The 26,003-nt window shown below is 38.6% G+C and overlaps 3 protein-coding genes and 1 long non-coding RNA gene across 53 annotated transcripts in view; all 4 read right to left on the reverse strand.

Moving 5' to 3' along the window:
• Positions 1-5,664, reverse strand: part of LOC125771829 (splicing factor 3A subunit 2-like) — a 227,593-nt gene extending 221,929 nt beyond the window's left edge. For 2 of the 43 annotated variants that reach the window (XR_007419365.1, XR_007419368.1), the window contains exons 1-8: positions 4,970-5,088; positions 4,466-4,906; positions 4,196-4,363; positions 2,935-3,375; positions 2,665-2,832; positions 1,404-1,844; positions 1,134-1,301; positions 895-1,070 (exon numbers count right to left, since the gene is read on the reverse strand). The gene's annotated coding sequence lies outside the window, so the exon portion shown is untranslated. Of the gene's footprint in view, positions 1-587; positions 1,071-1,133; positions 1,302-1,403; positions 1,845-1,907; positions 2,076-2,173; positions 2,322-2,348; positions 2,602-2,664; positions 2,833-2,934; positions 3,376-3,438; positions 3,607-3,704; positions 3,853-4,195; positions 4,364-4,465; positions 4,907-4,969 lie in introns of those variants that run through there. The other 41 variants (XR_007419378.1, XR_007419359.1, XR_007419387.1 and 38 more) reach the window with 39 other exon arrangements.
• Positions 5,665-7,424: 1,760 nt separating this feature from the next.
• Positions 7,425-16,315, reverse strand: LOC125771845 (uncharacterized). 7 transcript variants are annotated; one of them, XR_007419403.1, is made up of 6 exons: positions 15,943-16,315; positions 15,041-15,230; positions 12,900-13,613; positions 11,472-12,185; positions 8,762-10,757; positions 7,425-7,579 (listed from the first exon to the last, which is right to left on the reverse strand). It is a non-coding gene; the product is annotated as an uncharacterized LOC125771845 (long non-coding RNA). The 7 variants fall into 7 exon arrangements; XR_007419406.1 differs by lacking the exons at positions 11,472-12,185; positions 12,900-13,613; positions 15,041-15,230 and adding an exon at positions 12,186-12,375 and having other exon boundaries at positions 8,762-10,947; positions 16,133-16,315; XR_007419404.1 differs by lacking the exons at positions 12,900-13,613; positions 15,041-15,230.
• An 800-nt stretch (positions 16,316-17,115) lies between these two features.
• LOC125771784 (uncharacterized) lies at positions 17,116-19,755 on the reverse strand. The gene is made up of 4 exons (XM_049442835.1): positions 18,519-19,755; positions 17,863-18,433; positions 17,623-17,786; positions 17,116-17,546 (listed from the first exon to the last, which is right to left on the reverse strand). The coding sequence occupies exons 1-4, from the start codon at positions 19,395-19,397 to the stop codon at positions 17,208-17,210; spliced, it is 1,953 nt and encodes a 650-aa protein (XP_049298792.1). The 5' UTR covers positions 19,398-19,755; the 3' UTR covers positions 17,116-17,207.
• Positions 19,756-22,379: 2,624 nt separating this feature from the next.
• On the reverse strand, positions 22,380-24,820 carry LOC125771834 (mpv17-like protein). 2 transcript variants are annotated; one of them, XM_049442916.1, is made up of 6 exons: positions 24,550-24,820; positions 24,053-24,245; positions 23,766-23,971; positions 23,611-23,699; positions 22,952-23,064; positions 22,380-22,877 (listed from the first exon to the last, which is right to left on the reverse strand). In XM_049442916.1, exons 3-6 carry the CDS (start codon positions 23,892-23,894, stop codon positions 22,657-22,659), a joined length of 552 nt encoding a protein of 183 aa, XP_049298873.1. In that variant the 5' UTR covers positions 23,895-23,971; positions 24,053-24,245; positions 24,550-24,820; the 3' UTR covers positions 22,380-22,656. The 2 variants fall into 2 exon arrangements, with proteins under 2 accessions (XP_049298873.1, XP_049298874.1); XM_049442917.1 differs by lacking the exon at positions 24,550-24,820 and having other exon boundaries at positions 24,053-24,537.
• Between the last annotated feature and the right edge of the window lie 1,183 nt (positions 24,821-26,003).

Here is a 26,003-nt window from a genome sequence, read left to right on the forward strand (position 1 = left end):
GAGCATCCCTCAAAGAGGTAACATTAACCGCAATCCGATTTGCAAGAAACGGAAAAATTCCGAAAACGAACACCAAAAACGACTTTCGACACCAAGAGAGCATCCAATCGAGGAGGTAACATCGAACTGGTAAAATGCTTCCGCTAGTCTCCACAGTTGCCAAAGTGGCGCTAAAAGCATTTTTAATTAGCAGCTTCCACTATTCTCCACCATAGTGTAGGTGGCGCTAAAATTAATTAGCGCCATTATAGCATCGCGGAGGCTAGCGGAAGCTTTTCAGTACCAGTTCGATGTTACCTCCTCGATTGGATGCTCTCTTGGTGTAAAAAGTCGTTTTTGGTGTTCGTTTTCGGAATTTTTCAGTTTCTTGCAAATCGAACAGCGGTTAATGTTACCTCTTTTAGGGATGCTCTCTTGGTGTTTTAACTTATTTTTCGTTAGTTTCTTTCGTTTTTGTCGACCGGAATATATCAAAAAATTATTAAAAATCCAGATTTTTATTATTTCAATAAATAAATTTACACACATACAACCATTTTATTATTGTAAATTATGATTTTACATCAGTTCTACATCCATATCCGGACGTTAGTCAATTTGCACTCGCTTTACGTTTGTCGGCGGTGGCGGAACCGGATTAAATATCAACTTACGGTGCTCATTCGGTGGCGGAATTTTCTTCGCTTCCGGCGTTAAGAAAACTGTAGGAAAATTCATTTTGTGTTTTTCTTTCAGTGGCACGGTCCAGTTACGATTTTTTGTACCTAAGCGGAAATAAACCGAAGCCGCGGTACCGATCTTAACACACTTTTTCGGATCGATTCGTTTCTTTCCCAGTTTTATCAACGACGGTGCTCCCTTCCTTTCTTTCACGGCACGATGAGCCAGATTGACCTGATGCTTTTCACCTCGCGGGTAGGACAGATGATGCCCTCGTTGGATCTTAGTAGATATCCTTGTTCAGATCGATCTTTTCCGGCGCTAGCTGGTGCAATCGTTGACGCCGGTACCATTTGCTCTCGCCTACGCCGCCGGTGTTGTCACTGGCATGATTTTGATAATGCATGCTGCTGCAATATGAAGGAGACGTTGGTTTTACTCTGGGAATGGATAGTTTTCACTTAATATCTTACCAAACGTTGTGATTATCGGAAAAACAGTAGAAACACTTCGCGAACAACCATCCAGCGCGTCCCTTGGAGACAAATGGCTTGACATTGATGACAGCACTGACAGTTCGTGCTGTCGCCGATGCTAGCGCCATGCGTTTCATGGTGGAAATTGGCGGAAGCTCGTCTTCTCTGAAAATCACAAATTATTAATTAATTATTAGTTATTATCTATAAAATCCATTAAAATAACGAGGAAAATAAACTTAAAGATACATTAAAATATGAAATTACCGTGTTTGACTGGTGGTCGATCTTTTCGATGGTGGTTCGTAAACGAACATAAACTGATTCTACAATCACAACGGATGGTACAATACCGTCCGTAAATTCCGGATAGTCGCTTTGGAAGACAAGGACTGTTGGCCATTCTCCCGATCGTGCTGCTTCGTCACCTGATAACCGGGGCGATCGATCTTGGCGAACTTTTTCGGCTCGATGCGTGGTTTTTCCGGTCGTACAACTCACGGTGCTTCCTTCGCTTGTTTCGCGGCACGATGTGCCAAATTGGCTTGATGATTTTTGCCATGACTGTAGGTCAGATGCTGCATCGTTTTATCCTGGTTCAGATCGATCTTTTCCGGCGCTAGCTGGTGCAATCGTTCACGCCGGTACCACTTGCTCTCGCCTGCACCGCCGGTGTTGTCACTGGCATGGTTTTGGTAATCCATGCTGCTGCAATATGAAAGAGACGTTGGTTTTACTCTGGGAATGGATAGTTTTCACTTAATAACTTACCAAATGTTGTAGTTATCGGAAAAACAGTAGAAACACTTCGCGAACAACCATCCAGCGCGTCCCTTGGAGAAAAATGGCTTGACATTGATGACAGCACTGACAGTTCGTGCTGTCGCCGATGCTAGCGCCATTCATTTCATGGTGGAAATTGGCGGAAGCTCGTCTTCTCTGAAAATCACAAATAATTAATTATTAGTTATTATCTATATAATCCATTAAAATAACGAGGAAAATAAATTTATAAATCAATTAAAATATGAAATTACCGTGTTTGACTGGTGGTCGATCATCTCGATGATGGTTCGTAAACGAACATAAACCGATGCTGCGGTACAATACCGTCCGTAATTTCCGGATAGTCGCTTTGGAAGACAAGGACTGTTGGCCATTCTTCCGATCGTGCTGCTTCGTCACCTGATAACCGGGGCGATCGATCTTGGCGAACGTTTTCGACTCGATGCGTGGTTTTTCCGGTCGTATAACTCACGGTGCTTCCTTCACTTGTTTCGCGGCACAATGTGCCAAGTTGGCCTGATGATTTTTGCCATGACTGTGAGTCAGATGCTGCATCATTTTATCCTGGTTCAGATCGATCTTTTCCAGCGCTAGCTGGTACAATTGTTCACGCCGGTACCACTTGCTCTCGCCTACGCCGCCGGTGTTGTCACTGGCATGATTTTGATAATGCATGCTGCTGCAATATGAAGGAGACGTTGGTTTTACTCTGGGAATGGATAGTTTTCACTTAATATCTTACCAAACGTTGTGATTATCGGAAAAACAGTAGAAACACTTCGCGAACAACCATCCAGCGCGTCCCTTGGAGACAAATGGCTTGACATTGATGACAGCACTGACAGTTCGTGCTGTCGCCGATGCTAGCGCCATGCGTTTCATGGTGGAAATTGGCGGAAGCTCGTCTTCTCTGAAAATCACAAATTATTAATTAATTATTAGTTATTATCTATAAAATCCATTAAAATAACGAGGAAAATAAACTTAAAGATACATTAAAATATGAAATTACCGTGTTTGACTGGTGGTCGATCTTTTCGATGGTGGTTCGTAAACGAACATAAACTGATTCTACAATCACAACGGATGGTACAATACCGTCCGTAAATTCCGGATAGTCGCTTTGGAAGACAAGGACTGTTGGCCATTCTCCCGATCGTGCTGCTTCGTCACCTGATAACCGGGGCGATCGATCTTGGCGAACTTTTTCGGCTCGATGCGTGGTTTTTCCGGTCGTACAACTCACGGTGCTTCCTTCGCTTGTTTCGCGGCACGATGTGCCAAATTGGCTTGATGATTTTTGCCATGACTGTAGGTCAGATGCTGCATCGTTTTATCCTGGTTCAGATCGATCTTTTCCGGCGCTAGCTGGTGCAATCGTTCACGCCGGTACCACTTGCTCTCGCCTGCACCGCCGGTGTTGTCACTGGCATGGTTTTGGTAATCCATGCTGCTGCAATATGAAAGAGACGTTGGTTTTACTCTGGGAATGGATAGTTTTCACTTAATAACTTACCAAATGTTGTAGTTATCGGAAAAACAGTAGAAACACTTCGCGAACAACCATCCAGCGCGTCCCTTGGAGAAAAATGGCTTGACATTGATGACAGCACTGACAGTTCGTGCTGTCGCCGATGCTAGCGCCATTCATTTCATGGTGGAAATTGGCGGAAGCTCGTCTTCTCTGAAAATCACAAATAATTAATTATTAGTTATTATCTATATAATCCATTAAAATAACGAGGAAAATAAATTTATAAATCAATTAAAATATGAAATTACCGTGTTTGACTGGTGGTCGATCATCTCGATGATGGTTCGTAAACGAACATAAACCGATGCTGCGGTACAATACCGTCCGTAATTTCCGGATAGTCGCTTTGGAAGACAAGGACTGTTGGCCATTCTTCCGATCGTGCTGCTTCGTCACCTGATAACCGGGGCGATCGATCTTGGCGAACGTTTTCGACTCGATGCGTGGTTTTTCCGGTCGTATAACTCACGGTGCTTCCTTCACTTGTTTCGCGGCACAATGTGCCAAGTTGGCCTGATGATTTTTGCCATGACTGTGAGTCAGATGCTGCATCATTTTATCCTGGTTCAGATCGATCTTTTCCAGCGCTAGCTGGTACAATTGTTCACGCCGGTACCACTTGCTCTCGCCTACGCCGCCGGTGTTGTCACTGGCATGATTTTGATAATGCATGCTGCTGCAATATGAAGGAGACGTTGGTTTTACTCTGGGAATGGATAGTTTTCACTTAATATCTTACCAAACGTTGTGATTATCGGAAAAACAGTAGAAACACTTCGCGAACAACCATCCAGCGCGTCCCTTGGAGACAAATGGCTTGACATTGATGACAGCACTGACAGTTCGTGCTGTCGCCGATGCTAGCGCCATGCGTTTCATGGTGGAAATTGGCGGAAGCTCGTCTTCTCTGAAAATCACAAATTATTAATTAATTATTAGTTATTATCTATAAAATCCATTAAAATAACGAGGAAAATAAACTTAAAGATACATTAAAATATGAAATTACCGTGTTTGACTGGTGGTCGATCTTTTCGATGGTGGTTCGTAAACGAACATAAACTGATTCTACAATCACAACGGATGGTACAATACCGTCCGTAAATTCCGGATAGTCGCTTTGGAAGACAAGGACTGTTGGCCATTCTCCCGATCGTGCTGCTTCGTCACCTGATAACCGGGGCGATCGATCTTGGCGAACTTTTTCGGCTCGATGCGTGGTTTTTCCGGTCGTACAACTCACGGTGCTTCCTTCGCTTGTTTCGCGGCACGATGTGCCAAATTGGCTTGATGATTTTTGCCATGACTGTAGGTCAGATGCTGCATCATTTTATCCTGGTTCAGATCGATCTTTTCCGGCGCTAGCTGGTGCAATCGTTCACGCCGGTACCACTTGCTCTCGCCTGCACCGCCGGTGTTGTCACTGGCATGGTTTTGGTAATCCATGCTGCTGCAATATGAAAGAGACGTTGGTTTTACTCTGGGAATGGATAGTTTTCACTTAATATCTTACCAAACGTTGTGATTATCGGAAAAACAGTAGAAACACTTCGCGAACAACCATCCAGCGCGTCCCTTGGAGAAAAATACCGTTACATTGATGACAGTGTTGACAGTTTCTGCTATCGCCGCTCCTAGCGCCAAGCGCAGCATGGTGGAAACTATCGGAAGCTCGTGTTCTCTGAAAGTTACAAAAAAATATTATTAATATTATCATAAACCTAATCTGGAAAATGAACATAAGAAGCAATCAAATTGAAATAAATCTGTTTGGGACAAACTTCTTCGGCTCGATGCGTGTTTTTCCGGTTGTATAACCCACGTTCCTTCCTTTGTTTCTTTAGCGGGACGATGTGCCAGATTGACCTGATGTTTTTGGCCTTGCGTATGGGACAGGGTACGCCCTCAAAAGATCTTAGTATGGAAATTTAGCAAAATTTTTTAAATTGATTTAATTTAATGCGAAGTGGTTGCAATAAGTTTCTATTCACTTAAATAGTGCTGTAAATTAAAAAAAGAATAAAAAATCAGAAAAAAATTTTAAAAAATTTTTCAACTCGAAAATTTCATAAGGGGTACCCGTTGCCATTTTTTTGAGAAATTTTGCAAAAAAAATCAAATTGATTTATTTTAATGCCAATTGGTTGCAATGAGTTTCTTTTCACTCAAATAATGCTTTAAACAAAAAAAAGAGTAAAAAATAATAAAAAAATCAAAAAAAAAATCAACAAAAAAATGAAAATTTTCCTCATTTTTTCACCAAATTTTGCCTATAACTCGGTCGGTATCCAACGGATCGCCAATCTTTAACCTGTGGTCGATAGATGGCAATAATGGCTACATTTTCTTCTTGGACGGTCATGCCCTCAGATGTCTGTGCCAGAAGTTATTCGAGGAACCAAGTTCCTTACCCTGTTTGAGAAAATGTAAAATTTTCCTCATTTTTGCACCAAGTTTTGCCTATAACTCGGTCGGTATCCAACGGATCGCCAATCTTCAACCTGTGGTCGATAGATGGCACCAATGGCTACATTTTCTTCTTGGACGGCCATGCCCTCAGATGTCTGTGCCAGAAGTTATTCGAGGAAGCAAGTTCCATACCCTGTTTGAGAAAATGTAAAATTTTCCTCATTTTTGCACCAACTTTTGCCTATAACTCGGTCGGTATCCAACGGATCGCCACACTTTAACCAGTGGTCGATAGATGGCACCAATGGCTACATTTTCTTCTTGGACAGCCATGCCCTCAGATGTCTGTGCCAGAAGTTAGTCGAGGAACCAAGTTCCTTACCCTGTTTGAGAAAATGTAAAATTTTCCTCATTTTTGAGTAATTTAGCAAAATTGAAAAATGTGGTATATTTTAATGCGAATTTTGTTGCAATAAGTTTCTTTTCACTTAAATAGTGCTTTAAATTTAAAAAAGAATAAAAAATCAGAAAAAAAATTTCAAAAAATTTTCAACTCGAAAATTTCATAAGGGGTACCCCTTGCCATTTTTTTGCGAAATTTTGCAAAAAAATTTAAATTGATTTATTTTAATGTCAATGGGTTGCAATGACTTTCTTTTCACTCAAATAATGCTTAAAATTAAAAAAAGAGTAAAAAATCTGAAAAAATTGAAAAAAATATAAAAATTTGAAAATTTCATAAGACTCATTTTTGCACCAACTTTTGCCTATAACTCGGTCGGTATCCAACGGATCGCCAATCTTTAACCTGTGGTCGATAGATGGCAACAATGACTACATTTTCTTCTTGGACGGTCATGCCCTCAGATGTCTGTGCCAGAAGTTATTCGAGGAACCAAGTTCCTTACCCTGTTTGAGAAAATGTAAAATTTTCCTCATTTTTGCACCAACTTTTGCCTATAACTCGGTCGGTATCCAACGGATCGCCAATCTTTAACCTGTGGTCGATAGATGGCACCAATGGCTACATTTTCTTCTTGGACGGCCTTGCCCTCAGATGTCTGTGCCAGAAGTTATTCGAGGAACCAAGTTCCTTACCCTGTTTGAGAAAATGTAAAATTTTCCTCATTTTTGAGTAATTTAGCAAAATTGAAAAATGTGGTATATTTTAATGCGAATTTTGTTGCAATAAGTTTCTTTTCACTTAGATAGTGCTTTAAATTTAAAAAAGAATAAGAAATCAGAAAAAAAATTTCAAAAAATTTTCAACTCGAAAATTTCATAAGGGGTACCCCTTGCCATTTTTTTGAGAAATTTTGCAAAAAAATTTAAATTGATTTATTTTAATGTCAATTGGTTGCAATGAGTTTCTTTTCACTCAAATAATGCTTGAAATTAATAAAAGAGTAAAAAATCTGAAAAAATTGAAAAAAATATAAAAATTTGAAAATTTCATAAGACTCATTTTTGCACCAACTTTTGCCTATAACTCGGTCGGTATCCAACGGATCGCCAATCTTTAACCTTTGGTCGATAGATGGCAACAATAGCTACATTTTCTTCTTGGACGGCCATGCCCTCAGATGTCTGTGCCAGAAGTTATTCGAGGAACCAAGTTCCTTACCCTGTTTGAGAAAATGTAAAATTTTCCTCATTTTTGCACCAACTTTTGCCTATAACTCGGTCGGTATCCAACGGATCGCCAATCTTTAACCTGTGGTCGATAGATGGCAATAATGGCTACATTTTCTTCTTGGACTGTTTGAGAAAATGTGAAATTTTCCTCATTTTTGAGTAATTTAGCAAAATTGAAAAATGTGGTATATTTTAATGCGAATTTTGTTGCAATAAGTTTCTTTTCACTTAAATAGTGCTTTAAATTTAAAAAAGAATAAAAAATCAGAAAAAAAATTTTAAAAAATTTTCAACTCGAAAATTTCATAAGGGGTACCCCTTGCCATTTTTTTGAGAAATTTTGCAAAAAAATTTAAATTGATTTATTTTAATGCCAATTGGTTACAATGAGTTTCTTTTCACTAAAATAATGCTTGAAATAAAAAAAAGAGTGAAAAATAATAAAAAAAAATCAAAAAATTAAAAAAAAAAAATGAAAATTTTCCTCATTTTTGCACCAAATTTTGCCTATAACTCGGTCGGTATCCAACGGATCGCCAATCTTTAACCTGTGGTCGATAGATGGCAATAATGGCAACATTTTCTTCTTGGACGGCCATGCCCTCAGATGTCGGTGCCAGAAGTTATTCGAGGAACCAAGTTCCTTACCCTGTTTGAGAAAATGTAAAATTTTCCTCATTTTTGCACCAAGTTTTACCTATAACTCGGTCGGTATCCAACGGATCGCCAATCTTTAACCTGTGGTCGATAGATGGCAATAATGGCTACATTTTCTTCTTGGACGGCCATGCCCTCAGATGTCTGTGCCAGAAGTTATTTGAGGAACCAAGTTCCTTACCCTGTTTAAGAAAATGTAAAATTTTCCTCATTTTTGAGTAATTTAGCAAAATTGAAAAATGTGGTATATTTTAATGCGAATTTTGTTGCAATAAGTTTCTTTTCACTTAAATAGTGCTTTAAATTTAAAAAAGAATAAAAAACCAGAAAAAATTTTTTAAAAAATTTTCAACTCGAAAATTTCATAAGGGGTACCCCTTGCCATTTTTTTGAGAAATTTTGCAAAAAAATTTAAATTGATTTATTTTAATGCCAATTGGTTACAATGAGTTTCTTTTCACTAAAATAATGCTTGAAATAAAAAAAAGAGTGAAAAATAATAAAAAAAATCAAAAAATTAAAAAAAAAATGAAAATTTTCCTCATTTTTGCATCAAATTTTGCCTATAACTCGGTCGGTATCCAACGGATCGCCAATCTTTAACCTGTGGTCGATAGATGGCAACAATGGCTACATTTTCTTCTTGGACGGCCGTGCCCTCAGATGTCTGTGCCAGAAGTTATTTGAGGAACCAAGTTCCTTACCCTGTTTGAGAAAATGTAAAATTTTCCTCATTTTTGCACCAACTTTTGCCTATAACTCGGTCGGTATCCAATGGATCGCCAATCTTTAACCTGTGGTCGATAGATGGCAACAATGGCTACATTTTCTTCTTGGACGGCCATGCCCTCAGATGTCTTTGCCTGAAGTTATTTGAGGAACCAAGTTCCTTACCCTGTTTGAGAAAATGTAAAATTTTCCTCATTTTTGAGTAATTTAGCAAAATTGAAAAATGTGGTATATTTTAATGCGAATTTTGTTGCAATAAGTTTCTTTTCACTTAAATAGTGCTTTAAATTTAAAAAAGAATAAAAAATCAGAAAAAAAATTTTAAAAAATTTTCAACTCGAAAATTTCATAAGGGGTACCCCTTGCCATTTTTTTGAGAAATTTTGCAAAAAAATTTAAATTGATTTATTTTAATGCCAATTGGTTGCAATGAGTTTCTTTTCACTAAAATAATGCTTGAAATAAAAAAAAGAGTGAAAAATAATAAAAAAAATCAAAAAATTCAAAAAAAAAATGAAAATTTTCCTCATTTTTGCACCAAATTTTGCCTATAACTCGGTCGGTATCCAACGGATCGCCAATCTTTAACCTGTGGTCGATAGATGGCAATAATGGCAACATTTTCTTCTTGGACGGCCATGCCCTCAGATGTCGGTGCCAGAAGTTATTCGAGGAACCAAGTTCCTTACCCTGTTTGAGAAAATGTAAAATTTTCCTCATTTTTGCACCAAGTTTTGCCTATAACTCGGTCGGTATCCAACGGATCGCCAATCTTTAACCTGTGGTCGATAGATGGCAATAATGGCTACATTTTCTTCTTGGACGGCCATGCCCTCAGATGTCTGTGCCAGAAGTTATTCGAGGAACCAAGTTCCTTACCCTGTTTGAGAAAATGTAAAATTTTCCTCATTTTTGCACCAACTTTTGCCTATAACTCGGTCGGTATCCAATGGATCGCCAATCTTTAACATGTGGTCGATAGATGGCAACAATGGCTACATTTTCTTCTTGGACGGCCATGCCCTCAGATGTCTGTGCCAGAAGTTATCCGAGGAACCAAGTTCCTTACCCTGTTTGAGAAAATGTAAAATTTTCCTCATTTTTGCACCAAGTTTTGCCTATAACTCGGTCGGTATCCAATGGATCGCCAATCTTTAACCTGTGGTCGATAGATGGCAACAATGGCTACATTTTCTTCTTGGACGGCCTTGCCCTCAGATGTCTGTGCCAGAATTTATTCGAGGAACCAAGTTCGTTACACTGTTTGAGAAAATGTAAAATTTTCCTCATTTTTGAGTAATTTAGCAAAATTGAAAAATGTGGTATATTTTAATGCGAATTTTGTTGCAATAAGTTTCTTTTCACTTAAATAGTGCTTTAAATTTAAAAAAGAATAAAAAATCAGAAAAAATTTTTTAAAAAATTTTCAACTCGAAAATTTCATAAGGGGTACCCCTTGCCATTTTTTTGAGAAATTTTGCAAAAAAATTTAAATTGATTTATTTTAATGCCAATTGGTTACAATGAGTTTCTTTTCACTAAAATAATGCTTGAAATAAAAAAAGAGTGAAAAATAATAAAAAAAATCAAAAAATTAAAAAAAAAATGAAAATTTTCCTCATTTTTGCATCAAATTTTGCCTATAACTCGGTCGGTATCCAACGGATCGCCAATCTTTAACCTGTGGTCGATAGATGGCAACAATGGCTACATTTTCTTCTTGGACGGCCATGCCCTCAGATGTCTGTGCCAGAAGTTATTTGAGGAACCAAGTTCCTTACCCTGTTTGAGAAAATGTAAAATTTTCCTCATTTTTGCACCAACTTTTGCCTATAACTCGGTCGGTATCCAATGGATCGCCAATCTTTAACCTGTGGTCGATAGATGGCAACAATGGCTACATTTTCTTCTTGGACGGCCATGCCCTCAGATGTCGGTGCCAGAAGTTATTCGAGGAACCAAGTTCCTTACCCTGTTTGAGAAAATGTAAAATTTTCCTCATTTTTGCACCAAGTTTTGCCTATAACTCGGTCGGTATCCAACGGATCGCCAATCTTTAACCTGTGGTCGATAGATGGCAATAATGGCTACATTTTCTTCTTGGACGGCCATGCCCTCAGATGTCTGTGCCAGAAGTTATTTGAGGAACCAAGTTCCTTACCCTGTTTGAGAAAATGTAAAATTTTCCTCATTTTTGAGTAATTTAGCAAAATTGAAAAATGTGGTATATTTTAATGCGAATTTTGTTGCAATAAGTTTCTTTTCACTTAAATAGTGCTTTAAATTTAAAAAAGAATAAAAAATCAGAAAAAATTTTTTAAAAAATTTTCAACTCGAAAATTTCATAAGGGGTACCCCTTGCCATTTTTTTGAGAAATTTTGCAAAAAAATTTAAATTGATTTATTTTAATGCCAATTGGTTACAATGAGTTTCTTTTCACTAAAATAATGCTTGAAATAAAAAAAAGAGTGAAAAATAATAAAAAAAATCAAAAAATTAAAAAAAAAAATGAAAATTTTCCTCATTTTTGCACCAAATTTTGCCTATAACTCGGTCGGTATCCAATGGATCGCCAAACTTTAACCTGTGGTCGATAGATGGCAACAATGGCTACATTTTCTTCTTGGACGGCCATGCCCTCAGATGTCTTTGCCTGAAGTTATTTGAGGAACCAAGTTCCTTACCCTGTTTGAGAAAATGTAAAATTTTCCTCATTTTTGAGTAATTTAGCAAAATTGAAAAATGTGATATATTTTAATGCGAATTTTGTTGCAATAAGTTTCTTTTCACTTAAATAGTGCTTTAAATTTAAAAAAGAATAAAAAATCAGAAAAAATTTTTTAAAAAATTTTCAACTCGAAAATTTCATAAGGGGTACCCCTTGCCATTTTTTTGAGAAATTTTGCAAAAAAATTTAAATTGATTTATTTTAATGCCAATTGGTTACAATGAGTTTCTTTTCACTAAAATAATGCTTGAAATAAAAAAAAGAGTGAAAAATAATAAAAAAAATGAAAAAATTCAAAAAAAAAATGAAAATTTTCCTCATTTTTGCACCAAATTTTGCCTATAACTCGGTCGGTATCCAACGGATCGCCAATCTTTAACCTGTGGTCGATAGATGGCAATAATGGCAACATTTTCTTCTTGGACGGCCATGCCCTCAGATGTCGGTGCCAGAAGTTATTCGAGGAACCAAGTTCCTTACCCTGTTTGAGAAAATGTAAAATTTTCCTCATTTTTGCACCAACTTTTGCCTATAACTCGGTCGGTATCCAATGGATCGCCAATCTTTAACCTGTGGTCGATAGATGGCAACAATGGCTACATTTTCTTCTTGGACGGCCATGCCCTCAGATGTCGGTGCCAGAAGTTATTCGAGGAACCAAGTTCCTTACCCTGTTTGAGAAAATGTAAAATTTTCCTCATTTTTGCACCAAGTTTTGCCTATAACTCGGTCGGTATCCAACGGATCGCCAATCTTTAACCTGTGGTCGATAGATGGCAATAATGGCTACATTTTCTTCTTGGACGGCCATGCCCTCAGATGTCTGTGCCAGAAGTTATTTGAGGAACCAAGTTCCTTACCCTGTTTGAGAAAATGTAAAATTTTCCTCATTTTTGAGTAATTTAGCAAAATTGAAAAATGTGGTATATTTTAATGCGAATTTTGTTGCAATAAGTTTCTTTTCACTTAAATAGTGCTTTAAATTTAAAAAAGAATAAAAAATCAGAAAAAATTTTTTAAAAAATTTTCAACTCGAAAATTTCATAAGGGGTACCCCTTGCCATTTTTTTGAGAAATTTTGCAAAAAAATTTAAATTGATTTATTTTAATGCCAATTGGTTACAATGAGTTTCTTTTCACTAAAATAATGCTTGAAATAAAAAAAAGAGTGAAAAATAATAAAAAAAATCAAAAAATTAAAAAAAAAAATGAAAATTTTCCTCATTTTTGCACCAAATTTTGCCTATAACTCGGTCGGTATCCAATGGATCGCCAAACTTTAACCTGTGGTCGATAGATGGCAACAATGGCTACATTTTCTTCTTGGACGGCCATGCCCTCAGATGTCTTTGCCTGAAGTTATTTGAGGAACCAAGTTCCTTACCCTGTTTGAGAAAATGTAAAATTTTCCTCATTTTTGAGTAATTTAGCAAAATTGAAAAATGTGATATATTTTAATGCGAATTTTGTTGCAATAAGTTTCTTTTCACTTAAATAGTGCTTTAAATTTAAAAAAGAATAAAAAATCAGAAAAAATTTTTTAAAAAATTTTCAACTCGAAAATTTCATAAGGGGTACCCCTTGCCATTTTTTTGAGAAATTTTGCAAAAAAATTTAAATTGATTTATTTTAATGCCAATTGGTTACAATGAGTTTCTTTTCACTAAAATAATGCTTGAAATAAAAAAAAGAGTGAAAAATAATAAAAAAAATGAAAAAATTCAAAAAAAAAATGAAAATTTTCCTCATTTTTGCACCAAATTTTGCCTATAACTCGGTCGGTATCCAACGGATCGCCAATCTTTAACCTGTGGTCGATAGATGGCAATAATGGCAACATTTTCTTCTTGGACGGCCATGCCCTCAGATGTCGGTGCCAGAAGTTATTCGAGGAACCAAGTTCCTTACCCTGTTTGAGAAAATGTAAAATTTTCCTCATTTTTGCACCAAGTTTTGCCTATAACTCGGTCGGTATCCAACGGATCGCCAATCTTTAACCTGTGGTCGATAGATGGCAATAATGGCTACATTTTCTTCTTGGACGGCCATGCCCTCAGATGTCTGTGCCAGAAGTTATTTGAGGAACCAAGTTCCTTACCCTGTTTGAGAAAATGTAAAATTTTCCTCATTTTTGAGTAATTTAGCAAAATTGAAAAATGTGGTATATTTTAATGCGAATTTTGTTGCAATAAGTTTCTTTTCACTTAAATAGTGCTTTAAATTTAAAAAAGAATAAAAAATCAGAAAAAATTTTTTAAAAAATTTTCAACTCGAAAATTTCATAAGGGGTACCCCTTGCCATTTTTTTGAGAAATTTTGCAAAAAAATTTAAATTGATTTATTTTAATGCCAATTGGTTACAATGAGTTTCTTTTCACTAAAATAATGCTTGAAATAAAAAAAAGAGTGAAAAATAATAAAAAAAATCAAAAAATTCAAAAAAAAAATGAAAATTTTCCTCATTTTTGCACCAAATTTTGCCTATAACTCGGTCGGTATCCAATGGATCGCCAAACTTTAACCTGTGGTCGATAGATGGCAACAATGGCTACATTTTCTTCTTGGACGGCCATGCCCTCAGATGTCTTTGCCTGAAGTTATTTGAGGAACCAAGTTCCTTACCCTGTTTGAGAAAATGTAAAATTTTCCTCATTTTTGAGTAATTTAGCAAAATTGAAAAATGTGATATATTTTAATGCGAATTTTGTTGCAATAAGTTTCTTTTCACTTAAATAGTGCTTTAAATTTAAAAAAGAATAAAAAATCAGAAAAAATTTTTTAAAAAATTTTCAACTCGAAAATTTCATAAGTGGTACCCCTTGCCATTTTTTTGAGAAATTTTGCAAAAAAATTTAAATTGATTTATTTTAATGCCAATTGGTTACAATGAGTTTCTTTTCACTAAAATAATGCTTGAAATAAAAAAAGAGTGAAAAATAATAAAAAAAATCAAAAAATTAAAAAAAAAAATGAAAATTTTCCTCATTTTTGCACCAAATTTTGCCTATAACTCGGTCGGTATCCAACGGATCGCCAATCTTTAACCTGTGGTCGATAGATGACAATAATGGCTACATTTTCTTCTTGGACGGCCATGCCCTCAGATGTCTGTGCCAGAAGTTATTCGAGGAACCAAGTTCCTTACCCTGTTTGAGAAAATGTAAAATTTTCCTCATTTTTGCACCAACTTTTGCCTATAACTCGGTCGGTATCCAATGGATCGCCAATCTTTAACCTGTGGTCGATAGATGGCAACAATGGCTACATTTTCTTCTTGGACGGCCTTGCCCTTAGATGTCTGTGCCAGAATTTATTCGAGGAACCAAGTTCGTTACACTGTTTGAGAAAATGTAAAATTTTCCTCATTTTTGCACCAAATTTTGCCTATAACTCGGTCGGTATCCAACGGATCGCCAATCTTTAACCTGTAGTCGATAGATGGCAACAATGGCTACATTTTCTTCTTGGACGGCCATGCCCTCAGATGTCGGTGCCAGAAGTTATTCGAGGAACCAAGTTCCTTACCCTGTTTGAGAAAATGTAAAATTTTCCTCATTTTTGCACCAAGTTTTGCCTATAACTCGGTCGGTATCCAACGGATCGCCAATCTTTAACCTGTGGTCGATAGATGGCAATAATGGCTACATTTTCTTCTTCGACGGCCATGCCCTCAGATGTCTGTGCCAGAAGTTATTTGAGGAACCAAGTTCCTTACCCTGTTTGAGAAAATGTAAAATTTTCCTCATTTTTGAGTAATTTAGCAAAATTGAAAAATGTGATATATTTTAATGCGAATTTTGTTGCAATAAGTTTCTTTTCACTTAAATAGTGCTTTAAATTTAAAAAAGAATAAAAAATCAGAAAAAAATTTTTAAAAAATTTTCAACTCGAAAATTTCATAAGGGGTACCCCTTGCCATTTTTTTGAGAAATTTTGCAAAAAAATTTAAATTGATTTATTTTAATGCCAATTGGTTACAATGAGTTTCTTTTCACTAAAATAATGCTTGAAATAAAAAAAGAGTGAAAAATAATAAAAAAAATCAAAAAATTAAAAAAAAAATGAAAATTTTCCTCATTTTTGCACCAAATTTTGCCTATAACTCGGTCGGTATCCAACGGATCGCCAATCTTTAACCTGTGGTCGATAGATGACAATAATGGCTACATTTTCTTCTTGGACGGCCATGCCCTCAGATGTCTGTGCCAGAAGTTATTCGAGGAACCAAGTTCCTTACCCTGTTTGAGAAAATGTAAAATTTTCCTCATTTTTGCACCAACTTTTGCCTATAACTCGGTCGGTATCCAACGGATCGCCAATCTTTAACCTGTGGTCGATAGATGGCAACAATGGCTACATTTTCTTCTTGGACGGCCTTGCCCTCAGATGTCTGTGCCAGAATTTATTCGAGGAACCAAGTTCGTTACACTGTTTGAGAAAATGTAAAATTTTCCTCATTTTTGCACCAACTTTTGCCTATAACTCGGTCGGTATCCAACGGATCGCCAATCTTTAACCTGTGGTCGATAGATGGCAACAATGGCTACATTTTCTTCTTGGACGGCCATGCCCTCAGATGTCTGTGCCAGAAGTTATTTGAGGAACCAAGTTCCTTACCCTGTTTGAGAAAATGTAAAATTTTCCTCATTTTTGCACCAACTTTTGCCTATAACTCGGTCGTTATCCAATGGATCGCCAATCTTTAACCTGTGGTCGATAGATGGCAACAATGGCTACATTTTCTTCTTGGACGGCCATGCCCTCAGATGTCTTTGCCTGAAGTTATTCGAGGAACCAAGTTCCTTACCCTGTTTGAGAAAATGTAAAATTTTCCTCATTTTTGAGTAATTTAGTAAAATTGAAAAATGTGGTATATTTTAATGCGAATTTTGTTGCAATAAGTTTCTTTTCACTTAAATAGTGCTTTAAATTTAAAAAAGAAGAGAAATCAGAAAAAAATTTTTAAAAAATTTTCAACTCGAAAATTTCATAAGGGGTACCCCTTGCCATTTTTTTGAGAAATTTTTAAAAAAATTTAAATTGTTTTATTTTAATGCCAATTGGTTCAAATAAGTATATTTTCACTTGAATAATGCTTTAAACAAAAAAAATAGTAAAAAATAATAAAAAAATTAAAAAAATCTTAATTCTTGAAAATTTCCCGAGGCTATATAGAGCCTTGGCTTTTTTTTGTGAAATTTAGCAAAATTTCAAAAATAGATTTATTTTAATGCGAATTGGTTGAAATAAGATTCTTTTCACTCAAACAATGGTTTAAATAAAAAAAAGAACAAAAAATTAGAAAAAAATAAAAGCACCTTCATACAGCGCCATACGTTTGTTCTTGTCGTTCGTCGTATAGGACAAAACGCGGAGCAGCATCTAAGCTTATGAGTAACATTATCTAGGAAATGTTTATGTATTCACCCAGCTCGCTGTATAACGGCCGTTAAAAGTGTAATTTTATTTTATTGAAATTTCGACTTACACAATACTAATATCCGTATTAAGAATAGTAGCCAAAAATTTATTTTCCATGAAGTATAATACAAAAAGTTCAGGTGATGTTTAGAAATCGCATACTTTGGTCAATCAAGCCTGCTCGAGTAATTGGCCCATACGTTCGATCTCTTCAACTGTTCCCTTTAGAATGCTGTGAGCCTCGTCTTCCGTACGAATAACTGCACGATCGGCTAATATTCCAAGCTGAAGTTTGCCACCGTACGTTAGAAGGGTAATTCCAACGGCGGTGGTACCCAGATTTGGAATAAAAAAGCTAAGATTTTTCAGCTCTTTACCCTGTATGCGTGGCAACTGCTGTGGTCCCGGTAGGTTCGAGATCGCCAGCGTGCTGTGTGCGCTTTTGAGAATTTTTCTCAGTATGGCCTCTGGAAAGAGGCAAGTCATTTTTGACATGATCCAATAATTAATCTGTCGAGGTTAATAGGAAAGCTCGTTAATAGAGATAGAGACGTTAATAGAGATAATTGTTGAACAGATAACTTACCAGATAATCAGAAGAAGAACGTAACACGTCCGAATAACTTTTAACCGCTAGCATGCGATTGGTAAGTGCATAATGCCGGTTTGCATCGTGCATTTGTATACCGGGCGTTATAGGTAGCGTTTGGAGTGCTACCGAAAAACGATTATGTAGCCTTAAGTGAGGTGCTGCCAAATCGGAATTGTAAAATGTAAATTAATTTGTTGAAACATACGTAGACGACAGTTTGTAAGACATACGTACTTTCTTTTTCTATTCTTGCTGGCAGCACAACTGTGAGGTTTTTCGGTGGTGTACTAGTTCGACTTGTAAAATAACTTTCCAAACTGGACGACAATGCAGTGAGGAAGACGTCGGAGAACCTCGTCCCGGGGATGAGTCGCTTGGTGCGTTTAATAATCTCAACCCAGCGTGTGTCACTGTTGTGATCTTCCTGTATCCAACTTACAACCTTTTCATTGGCCATGGTTGCTGCATGTATGCAGTTGTTATCTGCCTGACGCCGTGAAACGTCATGAAAGAAGGCTGGGGCGGTGTAAATCGTCCATAAAATTCGGACAAAATTGTCTCTTTGGACTGTTAGTTCGGCCGACGAGGGAATGCTTTTCCAAACACGGTGGAGAAGTGTTTCGCCTACATCTAAGCGATGATGATTGGCGGCTTTCTGTTGTTTCAGGATGTAGTTGATGTTCATGACCTTTAGCTTTGACAGATGCTTCCAGCGTGAGGGTACCTCCTTATCGACAATCGCTTCCAGAAGCAAACGCATCAGAGCCACTCCATCACCTAGCGAATGATGTACACGGAAGAGGATCTGAGTTGAAAATGGAATAATGTAGGGCGAAACACATGTTAGCAGACCAGTTGGCAGGTACTGTTGTGGGAGTTAGCATACGTACGGGATATTTAAGCATGCGTCGTTCCTTATCGAACAAAGGCTGCTTTCCAACTAGTACTTCCCACGACGACGTATGTTCCGCCGGAAGGTGACGATTGTTAATTATGCTCAGTAAACTACGCAACTGATGTTCCTCGATGTACCGTTGACCATCAGCAACGGGAATGGGATCCATGTAGCGAATGTAGTCCTCTACCGTAAGCTCAGATTGATCGGACCAAAAGTAGTAACCGAGCGCGACATTACGTTTCCAGAACATTTTAGGATATGGTTGATAGTTGCGCATAAGTCGCGAGGATATACGTTTGCGCAATGTCAGCAAAATAACCGCACTGATCGTGCTGTCGACGGACGTCCAATCCGTAAAGGGTTCTTCCACGTTTGCCATAATGTTAATCATGCCACGAGAGTTTTGATCCTCAATTGCCCAAACGACATCCGCACCGTCCAGCAATCCTTTGAAATGTTTCCCATGGCGGCGTCGCAGTACTGTTTGTACTGCGATACGGTACATTTGGAACGTGAGAAGAATCGTGATCAAAAGTGGCGATAGCACTAGAAACTCGAGAAACGTAAGAAAGGTATAAACCGCGCGCCGTAAGTCATCGTGGCTGGTAATTTTCAGATGGCTGTGCTCTTCCTTCCATCGCGCTAGTTTGTGCCTCAGGAATAAAAATAATACTATTCCCGAGAGTAGTCCGAATTGCGCGGGCGATAATAGTAGATCGAGTCGATCTTCTTGCTGTAATAGTTGCACGTTGTTTGCCACTTGCACCGGACCGAAGCGACCAGGGTGAGTGAAATTTCGGGCGACGACTTCCCAGAACGAAACACCCTGGTTGGAGGCCCAGTCGAAGAAGGTGGTCGCTTCGTCTGCCATCGGAGTACCGGTGGCCAGGCAGCTGAGCAGCACGTGGAAAAAAAGACTAGATTCACACTTCACTCAAATAAAGTTCTTACGCGACTGACTGAACGCTACGCCAAATCACAAAAATGCAACAAACACTAAGCGAAAGGTCAGTTGCGGCAGTACCGTTCCAGCAATCAGCTGTTGATTGGTACGATTCGAAGCACTCACAGCACAAAACTGAGACAGTGGAATGTAATGTGTAAGGATGTTTCCGTCTTGGGACAGCGCGGTGATCAGTTGTTATCAGGTGACCCGCCGCGGACGAAGTAAGTTGAATGAATTGTTGCTGGTGGGTTTTTATAGCTTTCCTACCTCGCGCGTACGCATTCTAGCGGGCGTAAGTCTTAAAGACTGTGAACGAAGCTTACAAAAATGTATATTAAATTATTGGTGTTTGCGACTTCATGTCTCTAGCCGTTATTGCGACTGCAATTTCGTGCCGCTTTTGTGTATACTTTTCCTTGCCGTGCATAACCTGGGAACGTGCGCCGTAGACGGGAGGATGAAAGTGGTGCGCTCTACGGTAGGAATCCTTATCAATTCTGCCAGTATGGCGACAACACAAAAAAGGCAACAATAAATCCATTACAGGGTTATGATCCGGTAGCTTTGGTTACTAGAACTAAGTGTACGCGAGAGAGAGAAGTAGATAGGGAAGCGGAGAGAAAATAAAGAGGAGGAGAAAAAATTCCACCATTAACTAAAGATTATTTAAGACAATGTATTATACATACATTATATATTAAAGCAACCAAATGGTACGAAAACTGCTGTGTTTACTCGTTGCATAAAGATAAGCTCCAACAAATCAATTATTCCTCTGAGTTGAGTTGAACAAAGGTTAATTTGTAGATTACTAGCGCGTTCAGTTTTTTTTTTAATTGGGGCGAAAGATTACGTAAAAGCATAAGTATAACCAAAAATGTTTATTATGACAATTTGGGATGTCAAATTTAGTATAAATATAGATTAAAGTACTTACAACGTGTGCAGTACTATGCGCTACGAGCAGCGCCATTTAAACTCCATTTTACGCTTGTTGTCAAGAGCGACCAGGCGTCCGCGTTATTGGAACAGTATGGCACAGGAGGATCATTTGCAAATTCTGGGTGGTAGATGGTCACCTACAGTGTTTAGTGAATTGGTCAAATGACGGAAAAAACGTGAAGATATATGAAACACGTGCAGGACTGTGTGATTGCTGTGCTGCACGAGGGTTGGTTGTTAAAATGTTGTTTATTTTCCGTTAACACAGCGTACAACCCAAAACGAAGCTTGAATGGGTCGATCTTTATCGTGCCAGTTGACGAAATGCGTACCAAAAAAAACCTTACCGTAGCGTGATCAAGCCAGCTTAGCATGCTGCTAAGAAAAGAAAGCAGAAAAACAAAACAAATAGATTCCGCCTCCCCCCGTGTGTTCCTACTGATTACGTTGTTCGGTTAAACATTTTCGCTGCACGTTTTATTTTCCAATCCAACAGCACAGGTTGACAGGAACAGTGGTGAGGGCGGGAAGTGGATCGGAATGGGAATTTATTTTCGCCCACAATTACGGTACGGCATTGGTCAACGGAAAATGCGTGCGGTCGGTTTTTGGGGGAAAACTGCGCCATGCGGTTTCCCGCACTCCCTGCCGTGGTACATAAACCACACCGTATGTGTACTAAGGGTGTATACGCAACGGTAGCCAGTCGGGGTAGTCGAGGCGCTAAATACGCGCGTCCATCGTCCGCTAGATCGTTAAATAAATCGTACATCCCTCTGACTTTACGCAGTCCGTACTGAATGTCCGTTACGTCCCCGTGTCTTTCACTCCCAATGCTTGTGCATATTTTCATCCTCACACGGGAACCATCCCTTCCACACACAAAACCCTTTTCCTTGCCGAGGTGAAGCGACTTACTGTTGTTGGCTTACGATCGCGCTAGACGATCATATTTGTTGGTGTAGTAGGTTTTGAAACGATCGAGCTCGACTGGAAGCTGTGTTGTTTTTGTTATTCTTAATTTTTTATTATACACAATAGATGTCGAGGGTGAGGGTTTGAAAACGGTTTGTGGAAGATGCTGACCAGGTACATCCGTGTGCAAACAAAGCGCAACCGAATGTTGGTGTGACAATGTTTTTTTTTACTATTTCCATTTCAATTTTTAACGTCTTCTTCAATATCTTGCTTAATAAAGTCGCTTACTAAAAGTTTGATTGCACACAAATTAAATTAAAACCAAAATCATTAAAAGTGAAATAGTTTTAAATAGCGTTGCGTGAGTGTACATCAGGATAGAGTTTCCTGTGTTGCATTTTACACGGCGGCCATATCAGCTCGCCACACCGTGCTTACGGTGAGTAAGGTGATGAGAGCGAAATACGATCGAGTAAAATCATTTGTTTATAATCAATTTTTCCGTTTTGTATACAACAGTGAAAACGCGTTGTCGAAGTCCAGCTCAACGGGTCCGCACTACCATTAGGATCTTTTGCTTCTCACGTGCACACCTTCCAGTGGCATTAAGCCTTACCCAGCAAAACCACTCGACGCGTTCTATTTGGTGCTGGAATTGTATTAATTCAGTGCACTGGTTGGTAGCGACGCACGCAACAACGCGGTGCGGTTTGTGCGGTCGTGAGGAGGAATGGTGTGAAATATTTTTATAAATCGTGGCTAATATTAGTGTAACCCCGTGCCTGGCCATCCTGTCAGTCTCGTGCGTATGGCTTCGCGGAGTGCGTGGAAATGGAAGTGGAGAAAATGGACAAAAACTGTCTTGCATGGTTCAATTCATTATTTACAATATGCTAGCTGATGTAGAACGAACGTTCTGCGACTGACTTAAGGAGAATTCGAAATGGTTTTTTTTCTGTGGGCAATGGAAATAATTTTCCACGGGCGTGAAAAAAAAAAATAGATTCAAACCATTTGTCTTAAAGGGCCTATAATTCATGATAGCGATTATTTAATCTTTTGTTGATTTTATTGTACTTATATTTCTTATTCATAAAGAACGGCTTGGCATTGTATTTATATTAACAGCAGGTAAATAGAATCTGATCGTTTCGCCCAATAACTTATGGCATGATTTAGAGCAGCATAAAACCTTTGCCGTGCCATGCAAGATTGTACGATTGAAAAATGGTATTTGATTTTAATTTTTCCTATCTAAATGCTAGGACTACTAACGCTTTGCGTAGCTCATTTACGATTGTAGCTCCTGTTGCTGATTAATCTATTAATTTGAGCTTAACATTTTTTGGCGCTTTACCCAGCACAAAATGTTCACCCAAGCGAAGGCACATGAACCGACGTACACTACGCGAAACTTTGGTGGCACCAGGACAAAGTTGAGCGTTTGGGCCGGTATCCAAAACAGGCAGGATCGTGCAAAGGTGGGCACAAACTTTTGACGGCACTCTTCGGTGATTGATGATTGCTGTTCCATTAGGGACATTCCTGAAAGGTGCGCAAGAAAAAGCAACATTCTTTAAACATTGCTCATTTTCCAGCAAAAATAGCGTTATACAAACCCGTAAAGAATATCACTAACAGAGGTGGAGTTAATACAAACTGATCGAGTATCAATTTTCTCACGATAATTCGTTTGGCAGTACCGGGGAAAGTTTTATCTAACCATTTGTACCTGCAAAACGAATCAGAAATATAAAAGCAAAAACACACGTTCGGTTTTGCAGCATTAATAGGTGTTGAAAGGAAATTGCGTTTCTTTAGTTTCCACTGTGGAGTTCTTCCGTAAGCAGCACCAAAAAACGTTTTCTCTATAAAAAACAACATTCTTCATCAATGAATTACCTTCGACGAGCAAACGTTCTGCGAAATATCCTTGATCCTCGTTCGTGCGTAAATGATTGGCAAGCAATGGCATAATGAATGGACCAACGATGCATGTGTCACATGGTGGAAAATTCAAATTCTATCTGCACCCCGTGCCAGGGAACAGTAATGAAGCGAACGGAACATGCATGCAGTGTGGAGAAATGTCGGAAACGAAAGACAAAAGGTATGTGAAAACGAAAAATAAATAGAATTCATTTTCGGTGGGGGTAGGAAAAACAGATGGTGAGAAAAAGAAAATGTTGATTAAAAAGTGCATTTGGAAACGCGTCCCATTGTAGCTTTGGCCATATAGATTTGTTGAATCCGTTTGGCGATTTGAAGCATAACTCACCAGTTGTAAAGTATGGGGGAATATATGAATGTTCCCATGACGGCATATCGTGCCAGCGTAGGTCGATCAATATCTTGTGGTGGATCGGTCTAAAAGGTAAAAGACGAATATTGCATTATGGTTTGTAATCGTCGTTTAAAGACGTTAATACGCACCAAGAATTTTCGCGTAATTGTTTGCTGCGAAAATTCTGCACCAACGTACAGCGTACCGTACACGAGTCCATTTCCCGCCAAAGGATGCTTCGTAAAGAAGCGACCGAATGCTTTCAACAGTGTTGCCATGGCAGCCAGCTATAATGCAGGTACGGCGGACCCAATTCCGGCCGATAAATTCCGACTGCCAGCTAGCTGCACTGACGCTGTTGAAGAAAATCAATGAAACATTTAGACGACGATGTGTTTGAGGAATTTCGGAGTTTTGCTGCTCCGTAGCATCTTACCTTGAGATTTTCTACCACTGAGCTCACGAATGAAATTCGGGGGTAGAAATTCTACCGCGGAAAGCACAATGTTCGGTCGTATTTTCTATAACCTTTTTGGTCGGGGGAAATGTCGCGAACTCAGTTGACACTCTGTAGAAGTATCACAAATTCACCATGCTCGAATCAAGAAGCGATGTCAACAGTTGGTGCCCTAAGGATGTTTTTTTTTGGAAGAAAGTGCTTGTTATTACACCGATAAGCAGATGATAACACCACACCCGTTTGCACTATTAGATCTATTGCGCGTGTTGTTAAAAGGGCGATGGTAAATCACTGCTCACGGTATTGTGGGCAAACTTCACACAAGCACCTTGCCTCGTGGGATGCCGTTCATGCGCATTACGCAGTACGCGAGCATGTTTTTCGAACATTTCTATCACAACGTCATCGTGGCGTTTTGACGTTTCCTGCCGTTTGCGATACTTGTCACGCATTACGTAAAATCGTCTGCTTACCTTTTTGATGCGTTTGTTGTTTTTTGTGATGGTCGTATTTGAATGGGTCGACCATTCCCCAAACAACAGCTAGTTGTGGTATCGGTTGAAAGACTGAACCGCAAGCTGCAGCGCGTTGCTGGCTGCCCTGGCTGTGAGCACGAAAAATAAAAGAAACCAGCGCGCGGTAGAATAATCACCGTCAATTGATACTAATAAACTCACCACGATCGTTTTAAATTGAAATCGACCGAATGCTATTGGGTGGAGCATTGCAACCGGGATGGATGGATGGATGGGCGGATGTGAATCCGAGACGGGGGGTTTCGTTTCGACACCCCCAAAGGCAAAGAGTACCGATTTTAATTGGAAACGCATTCGATGGGTGTTATTTTTGCGATTCAATTCGATTCAATACGAATTTGGTGTGAGAAACTTGAAGTTTGATTCGAATTAGAAGAAGCATTATGGTTCCTATGCTCAAAGCAGTCATCCAAGGATTTTTGGAACATAAGTAACTAATAAATAGGTCTAATACGTCACAAAGCGAAAACTTTGTTTAGCAACAATGTCTTTGATCGTGAACATCTTTGTGCAACATGGTGCCACGTTCACTTCGGACTATTCGCCATCGTTTCGTTAGAACATTGGTGCGGATCGATTGCTCAACCGTTTCGTTCTTTCTGTCCCCCTGTGCTCGTTTTGATTGTGCTCGTGTGTTCCTTTGTATCGTCCACAACGTTGCCGTTTGCTCCATGTGTTGCGCCTGACATATAGTGCAGTGCAGTTAACGACATTAACAAGCGCTCCGGCCCACGCATCGACGTATGAGACTGCTATTCTTGTTTTCGGCACGGGGTCATGATGGTGAGTGGCTGGTGTTTTTGCAGCACTTGGGGAACCCGCACAACGATTGGTGCAGTAGCTGCAGTTACCCGCCCTACAGCGATGGCGCCAGATCGCCAGATGATCGTTCGATGACATTCGATGGAAATGTTCGTTTACAGGCTGTGGGGAGGTACTGTGGGCAGCCGTTTCTGCGTAAACACGTGGCTAATTGCCAGTGTAGCATGTGCTGTGTGGACCATTCTAAACTACTCAAGAGAGAAAGTAAAGTTTTACCGAGCAGAACCAAGGTACTCTTCAAGAAAAAATGAGATAAAAGTGCCTTCAAACTACAGATGAGAATAACAACTCTTTTTAGTGAATCAACTCAGAGTGAATGAGTCGTTCTAAGGAGTCAGCTCGTTTAACCACTCATTTCGAAGTCATAAAAAACCCGCCATAAATCTCCTAAGGCCTTAGGAAGATTTATTGACAAAATTTTAAAAATTCATTTATTTTAATGCCAATTGGTTCAAATAAGTTTCTTTTCACTTAAATAGTGCTTTAAATTAAAAAAATAATAAAAAATCAGAAAAAAAATTTTAAAAAATTTTCTACTCGAAAATTTTATAAGGGGTACCCCTTGCCAT

Source organism: Anopheles funestus, chromosome 3RL (genome assembly GCF_943734845.2).
Source record: "Anopheles funestus chromosome 3RL, idAnoFuneDA-416_04, whole genome shotgun sequence".
Classification (NCBI taxonomy): domain Eukaryota; kingdom Metazoa; phylum Arthropoda; class Insecta; order Diptera; family Culicidae; genus Anopheles; species Anopheles funestus.